The sequence below is a fragment of the Phocoena phocoena genome, chromosome 4 (genome assembly GCF_963924675.1).
Source record: "Phocoena phocoena chromosome 4, mPhoPho1.1, whole genome shotgun sequence".
NCBI classification, from domain to species: domain Eukaryota; kingdom Metazoa; phylum Chordata; class Mammalia; order Artiodactyla; family Phocoenidae; genus Phocoena; species Phocoena phocoena.
This window is the reverse complement of record NC_089222.1, coordinates 24,244,272-24,251,651: the sequence shown is the minus strand read 5'-3', so window position 1 is coordinate 24,251,651 and position 7,380 is coordinate 24,244,272. Positions and strand designations below refer to the sequence as shown.

General features: G+C 40.9%; 1 protein-coding gene across 3 annotated transcripts; it reads right to left on the bottom strand.

Moving 5' to 3' along the window:
* Positions 1-475: 475 nt before the first annotated feature.
* RNF7 (ring finger protein 7) lies at positions 476-7,103 on the bottom strand. Of its 3 annotated transcripts, none has more exons than XM_065876547.1 (3): positions 6,788-7,103; positions 3,041-3,088; positions 476-1,427 (listed from the first exon to the last, which is right to left on the bottom strand). In XM_065876547.1, exons 1-3 carry the CDS (start codon positions 6,960-6,962, stop codon positions 1,309-1,311), a joined length of 342 nt encoding a protein of 113 aa, XP_065732619.1. In that variant the 5' UTR covers positions 6,963-7,103; the 3' UTR covers positions 476-1,308. The 3 variants fall into 3 exon arrangements, with proteins under 3 accessions (XP_065732619.1, XP_065732620.1, XP_065732621.1); XM_065876549.1 differs by having other exon boundaries at positions 1,371-1,427; positions 6,795-6,962; XM_065876548.1 differs by lacking the exon at positions 3,041-3,088 and having other exon boundaries at positions 1,309-1,427; positions 6,788-6,962.
* Positions 7,104-7,380: the final 277 nt, after the last annotated feature.

Here is a 7,380-nt window from a genome sequence, read left to right as displayed (position 1 = left end):
TGTGGGATCTTGCCGGACCGGGGCACGAACCCGTGTCCCCTGCATCGGCAGGAGGACTCTCAACCACTGCGCCACCGGGGAAGCCCAAATTATTATATTTTTAATATTCTTTTATGTATTCACATTCCTTAGATTCAAAGAGATTCAGATTGGCAAACTCTGAAACTGCAGAAGTGAATGGTTAAGATTTTGGTTTTTTAAATGCATAGCAGTAGCCTCCATTATGGAAAAATTCATGGGTTCATAAATTGTGGTTCACAAATTGTTCCTTGATAACTTCCACTGAATGTGAGTTGGTTTGATAAAATTTAAATATTTTCTTACACTTATGTTTCTAGGTAATAAAGTTAAAATTTTATTACCACCAATGAAAGAGCAAATGAATATTTTTTCAAATTAAACAAAAGCATTCACTTGACAAATTAGCTTATTAAGTTGAAGGCTGTGCATAAAATTGCAATAATGACAATTCAAATGAGGTAAACAGAATAAACCGTTTATTAAAACATCGTGTGATAAAATAAACTTTTTGATCCAATGCTACAATGGTAAACATTTTCCCCTCATTAACATTCCACCTAAAACACAGTTAAATTACAACGCAATATGACTAGATCTTGAAAATACTTCTGTCCTTTACCACTCAGTAATTGAACAGTGAGGTGAGTGCAGATCTAGGTTTTCTTGATGGGTCAGAGACAGAGGATGATAACGTAGAACACCACTGAAATCTCATACAACCAAAGGTTAAATGTTATTTACCCTGTTCACTGGTCCAAACTTTAAATTCTCATAATGTCAAATAAAGATTTCATGAATCATCCCCCTCCCTGCCAAAAATAAATATTAGGAACAGATTAAGGATAAGCGTTGGGTTTTAAGCTGCACTTTATTTGTGACTGTAACATGTTTTGTTTTTTTTTTTAAACTGATCAACCACAAGCATGCAAAAAATTCTCTTCTGAACGGAACTGCTTCCATAGCTCCTTGGATATCAGTAGGTAAATTATAAACGTCGTTCAATTTCTAGTTCTCTCCTTTATAGCACTTATAAGCAGTGTGTGAGACACATACCACAGAGGTAGGAAAGACCATCTTTAATAAATTATCTTCTTAATTGTAGAGAATTTCTGCAAATAAAACTGAAAAAGGCTAACCCATGCCTCTGATGAGTCCCAAAAGACCGCAGATCCACCGCCTCCGATTCAAAGAATTAGCCCCCTGGAGAGTACTAGCCTTTGTAGGGCACCTGATAACAAGATCCACCAGGGCTCCGAACAACTGCACAAGGAACACCTTCCACTGCTCTCATTTGCCGATTCTTTGGACCACCCAGTCCTGCTGGCAGAGAGGGCAGCGATTGTTCTGCTTCACCCACAGGGACATGCAGCAGTTATGGAAAGAATGATTACATTCTCCCCAGACGACTGAAAGAAAAAAAAGAATATCTGACATTACATACTTCAATTTAAATTACCGAGCTCAAAATTCTAGCTTATTTTAGATTATGTAATAATTAGGGTTCATAATCTTGAATAAAGATGGTTAACCGGTCAAAATAATTTTTTCTAGCTATAAAGAAATGGAACTTACATATGTAAATTACACTTAGGAAATGAGATGCACCACTGTGCTTAGGAACTTTCCATCACTGCTTAGAATCTGTGGGTGCTGTGGTGGCCCCCAGTTCCTACATAGCTCCACATGGTGTCTTTCTCAAGTTAGGAGATTAAAAGACTTTAGTCTTCCTTAGATCCCAGACTACCTCAGTCAGGCACTGACCCTGGAGACCTTTGGGTCTTTATTTTACTGAAAAATGTCCTCCTGATTTTTATTTAGCAAGATATAATGAATTTTAAATGTTTTTAGCTCAGAGCAGGCGATTATAAACAGGTGACATGCTTCTAAACATTATTAGTTGTACCTCTAATGAGTTGTTTTCTGGAAGTGGTGAGGATCTGTGTTAAGTCATCCACAGGCAGCGCAATTCCTCACGTGACAAACGGAATGGAATTTTCAAAGTGGCTGGCTTTGAAAGAGAGGTCTCTTTCAAGAAAAGGGTCTCTCTATGATCAAATAAAGATGACCTACACCTCACAATTCCCAAATGAAAATGTTTAAAACAAACAGAATCGAAGAAAAAATTTTAACCAAGGGAAATCACCTATAATCTGGGATACAATCTCAAACATGGGCTTCATTTATCCCTTGCTTGACCAACTGAACTATAACAGAACAATAAAAGAAATAGGAAAAAAAAAACCAGGAAACAAACCTTTTTGTGAAAATTGGTTGTAGGAGTAGGAAGCTAGGGGACTCATTCTAAGTCTTTTGAGAGGAAGAAACAGGATTTGATCAAAACTACATAAATCATTAAGAAGCTGTATGTAAACCACACAAACACAAAGGTAACCTTTCATTTCAGGAAAATCTTTAAACACTTTTATATAGCAATCTAGAAGTGATGACCTCAAGAACTGGGACATAAAAACCTTTGAGCTGCTTAAATATTTGGCCTAAGACAACTTCTGTAGCCCCAGATGTAAATAAAATTTAACAAACTTCTATCTATAAACTACATCCAAAAAAATCTTGAGATTTAGAATTGTTTTTACCTTAGTAGAAAAGTTAAATACCGGATCATAAAAGAATATTGAATACTGAAATGCTTTGTTAGAATAAAATCCTGACTGACCAAAACTAACCTGTAACATACTCAAAACTTGAAGGATGTTTTGGCAAATTCCTTATTTTATACTCTTCTTAATAGAAAAGAATTATTTCTTTTTTGATTACCAAAATGTTTACCATGCCCATGTCTAGGATATATAACCAATTCTCCTCAATTAAAGCAACTGAAGGACTTACAGGTTAATTCCATTAAGACCATCTGAGAACCAACATTTTATATTAATAATGGATCACTGCTTTACAGTTTATTTTTGTGTATTGATAAAGTCAATCTTAATTGCAAATTCAAACATCCCCGCTGAGAGAAAACCTTCAGTTGAAAAAGCCAGAGAACAAAATTACAACATACCAACACAATCCTCTTGTTTGTTTTCAGCTTGACATCTAAGACAGGCATCTAAAAGTAAACAAATAGCAATTCTCATTCTGATGCTCAGAATGCAATTGTTAAAACCCATACACTTCAAAGTCAAATAAAGGCCCAAAGGGTTAGAGATGTAGATTAAAAGACTCATACTATTAATTTCTCATCTGAACATAACTGCTTAAAGATGAATAAAGTACAAGGCACTCTACTAATTTACTTATGACCATGAGCAATTTCACAAGGGTTACTGACCCTCTATTTTTACAAGCTCTGATGAAAAGACCTTGGATGTAACCACCAGAGAAAAATATGCTATACTCCACTATATTAGGAGTTATAAGCTCACTGGGCATGTTCACACAGATCAACCTTATGAGTAGTTTATTTTCAAGACATCCTTTTAAATAAGCCATGCATATATATTGTATTTGCTTACACACAGATAGAAACTCTAGAATGATATCCAAGAAACTAATAATAAAGTTTACCTGGGAGGGGATGGAACGGGAAGGAGTTTTCACTGTGTACTTGCTCAAGTTTTTAAGTTATGTGACTGTATAATTTCTATAAAAATTAAATGTAAAAAACTCCTAAATACTAGGTTCTCTTTTTTTCTTTTTAAGGAAATGCTCCCTCTGAGCCCAAAGCATTTACCCGACAACAGTAAAATATTTTAATAAATTACCTGGGAGAAAACATGAGGAATGGGAACCAAAAGGGTATACTAGAAGTTTTCAAAATTGAATCTGTACTACTATTTGTTTGATGAAGGAGGTAATATAGAATATTTTAGGAACCAATGAAATGGACTCATTCACTAGCTGAAAGGAGTCAAAGTTGGGTAAAAGGAAGTTCAAACAAACAGAAAAAGTAGTTTTTAACATAAATTGGAGGAAAATAATTCTGTAAAAATAGAAACACGGTGGAGCTGAAGCCTGCTTCTCTTCTTACACTGGATTATGCTCAGGCATTTGTTTGCTCCTCTCTGCGTGCTCTCACCCTTAAGAAAACACACCACCCTGGCCTCTTCAGTGTGGATTAAAAACAACCACCGCCTCCTGAGGCCTTCTTCAATTCCACAATTACTGAGTATCTACTCTGTGCAAAGAGTAATGCACTGCCGACACCAAAATGACCAAGTCTGGGTCCCTGCTCTCACCAGTAAATGGAGAGGTAGATAGGCAAACAACTAAATATCATAAGGATCATGATATAAGGGTGAAGACATGGCTCTGGTCCTGTGTAATCACAGAATTAGAGTTCATGGTCCCAACTGTCTCTTTTACAAATTAGGAAAACAAGGCTCCAAAAAGTTAGCTCAAACGTCCACGTTAACATACAGCTGTGGAAGGTTACTCTGGCTCTTCATAACTTGACAGCACTAGCAAACCTGGTCGCCTCTTCCTCACCAGTGCTTGCTCGCTGTGCCATCTGCTCCTTTCAGAATGAAGGGGGGAGAGTGGAAACCCAGGAAGAGAGTGTTAACTACATCAGAGTGGGCTGGCAGGCAAATCTTAGATCCAGAAGTCATAACCAAGCATTTAGGCATGTGAGATGAATTCCAAATATAAAGGACATGGGATTAAGTGGGCTCTTTGTATAATCTAGAAGTCTCTGAATTATGCTTATAGCTTGGATTTAGATTCATTATCAAAAACTGACCTAAATGGCTAAAAATGACTAACGTTGCAGATAAAGGAAAACATTTTCTTTTGATGATGTTCCTAATATCTAAAACAGCACATTTCTAAAGAGTATAGTAACACCTTTCAGAATGATGCTAAAAAACAAACTTCCTTCTGCTGTCACCTGACCACTAAGTGGATTTTAACACCTCATAAACAAAATACAGAGGTCTAGTCCAGAATACTTTCCTGAACCCAAAGCACAGCTGTTGTAAATCTGTAACATTAATCCACAGTAGCAGAATACTTGCTATAATTAGAAAGTTAATGTGAACCCTGAGTCATTTTTAGCCCATACTTTGACTTACTTTAAATATCCCAGGAAAGTTTATTTCTTGCAAAATTGCAATCATTATTTTAAATTTTGCATTTCTGTTTACTATTTTAAAATTTTTCTTTGGGGAGAAAAATAAAATGTTCTTTTAGGAAATTCTTTTTTTTAAACTAAAGGAAATTTAGGGGATAAAATTTTTAACAGTTTGTCGTACAAAAGAACAAAAATCGCCTGGATAAGTTAAAAATGTCACTCAAACTGTAAATTATGATTCTAGTTTTTAAGAAAGGGGAAGGACAAGGGAGCTGTATTGCAGGCCAATAAACTAGGTACTTTTAAAACTTGATACACAATATAAGCGGATCACATCTGAAATCAAGTTCTTTTAAAAGTAAAAAATGTTTGAATCCCATGGTTGTAAATTTTCTTTAAAACAAATCCTTATGAATAAAAAACATAAGAGCATACTACAAAGACAGTAAATTGAGAAATCGCTTGATTCTGGTAGGTTTCAATTTTCATTCCTCAAGAAGGGAGAGCAATTTTTAAGTTATTTTCTCCAATTCTCTCATTTTTCAGTGCAAGACACAAAGCTTTCAAACTATACAAACCTCAGTGTTCTCCAACTACCTTCAAGAAACAACATTTAAGGGCTTCCCTGATGGCGCAGTGGTTGAGAGTCCGCCTGCCGATGTAGGGGATACGGGTTCGTGCCCCGGTCCGGGAAGATCCCACATGCCGCGGAGCGGCTGGGCCCGTGAGCCATGGCCGCTGAGCCTGCGCGTCCGGAGCCTGTGCTCCGCAACGGGAGATGCTCTTAAATGCAGGAGTTTTAAATGCCCTATTTAAAAACATAACGTGCATTTCAAGAGCACCTCTTTTTCAAGGTGGTCCGAGATCTTAAAACATAAACCATATAAAACATAACGAGATGAAGCTATTCTAAAAGGTTTCACTTGGTTCAATATTTTTATTAAAAATATCATAGAAAGAAGTAACAGTTATTTGTAAAAGAGGGTTTTCCATAAAGGTCTAACTTCAGGGTACTGTCTTCTCCAAGAAATGGCATCCTATGATAGGAAGGGACCAGGAAGGAGATGAAGTTTTATGTTTCTGAATAAAAGGGCTTACATCCTTCCCGTTCAAGCCAAGCGAGTGCTATCTGACCAGTCTCGAATCATCCAGCTTTAAAAGCCAGCAGAACAGTAGCCCATCCAGAAAGGCAACGGCTAGGAACATTTTTCTTCCCTGCGCCTCCTCAGAGCACGACTAGGGGTCGTTTTTGTGGAAGATGACTCCAGAGCATCACTTTGTTGTGTGTGACCAGAACCACTTTAGTGACCCGCTGACTCAGGGCCTTGACCCTGACCTCTCTGCGATCTTTTTGTAAAGGGTGCCGTAGCTGGCCACACAAACCGAAGTGGTTCCTCCCAGCTCCCATCAAATCGCCTACTTTTATTGTCGTGATCACACCCATCATTACCTGAAATTACCTTGTTTAACGGCACTGCTTACCACCCATTTCTCTCCCCAGAATACCAGTCCCCAGCGCTGGGCGCCTGCTGAACGACCCCACGGCCCCTGGCGGCGGCCGCAGCCCTCTGACCGGCGACAGCTCGGGCGTGGCCCGCGGTCCCTGGGCACCGGGGCAGGGCGACCCCGCCCCCACTCCTCCAGGAACAGTCTCTCCGAGGCTCGGTCTGTCCCCTACGCCCGGAGCCGGGCCCGCGGAGGCCGCCGCGCGGCCCGGGCCTCGCGTGCAGCGCTTACCCATCACCTGGACCCTACAGATGGCGCACGTATCGCACTCCACGTCCCAGCTCCACATGGCCACGGCGTTCCACTTCTTGAGAGAGAACATTTTGTCGCCTCCCGACTTGGATCCTGCGCTCCCGGAGTGAGAGGACAGGGCGCAGGGTTCCTCGCCGTCTTCCACGTCGGCCATGGCGGCGGCGCGAGGCCGGCGGCGGAGACGTTGGGTCGCGGGAGGCGGGAGGCTATGGCGGCTCCGCGGGGCCGCCCGACGGGCCACAGCGCCTCCCGCAGGCCGCGGGCCACCGCCGGCCGAGGACTGGGGCCGCCCGCGATTGGCTGGCGCGGCCGAGTGACGTCACGGTACGTCAGCGCCCGCGGCTTCCCGGTGCCTGGGTGTCTCGGTGTCCCGGGGTACCAGCGACCCCGCGCCTGGCCAGCTCAGGGGCCTGAGGGGCCCGGGGCCGACTCAGCACAATGGAGGGTTCCAGTGCGCATGAAACACGTGTCCTGCTTTATGCCTTCATGACACTTACCGCTCTCAGAAGTTGTCTTGATATATTCGTTTGCCTCCTCCCTCCCAAATGTAAAGGGCGTCGGAGCGGGCTCCA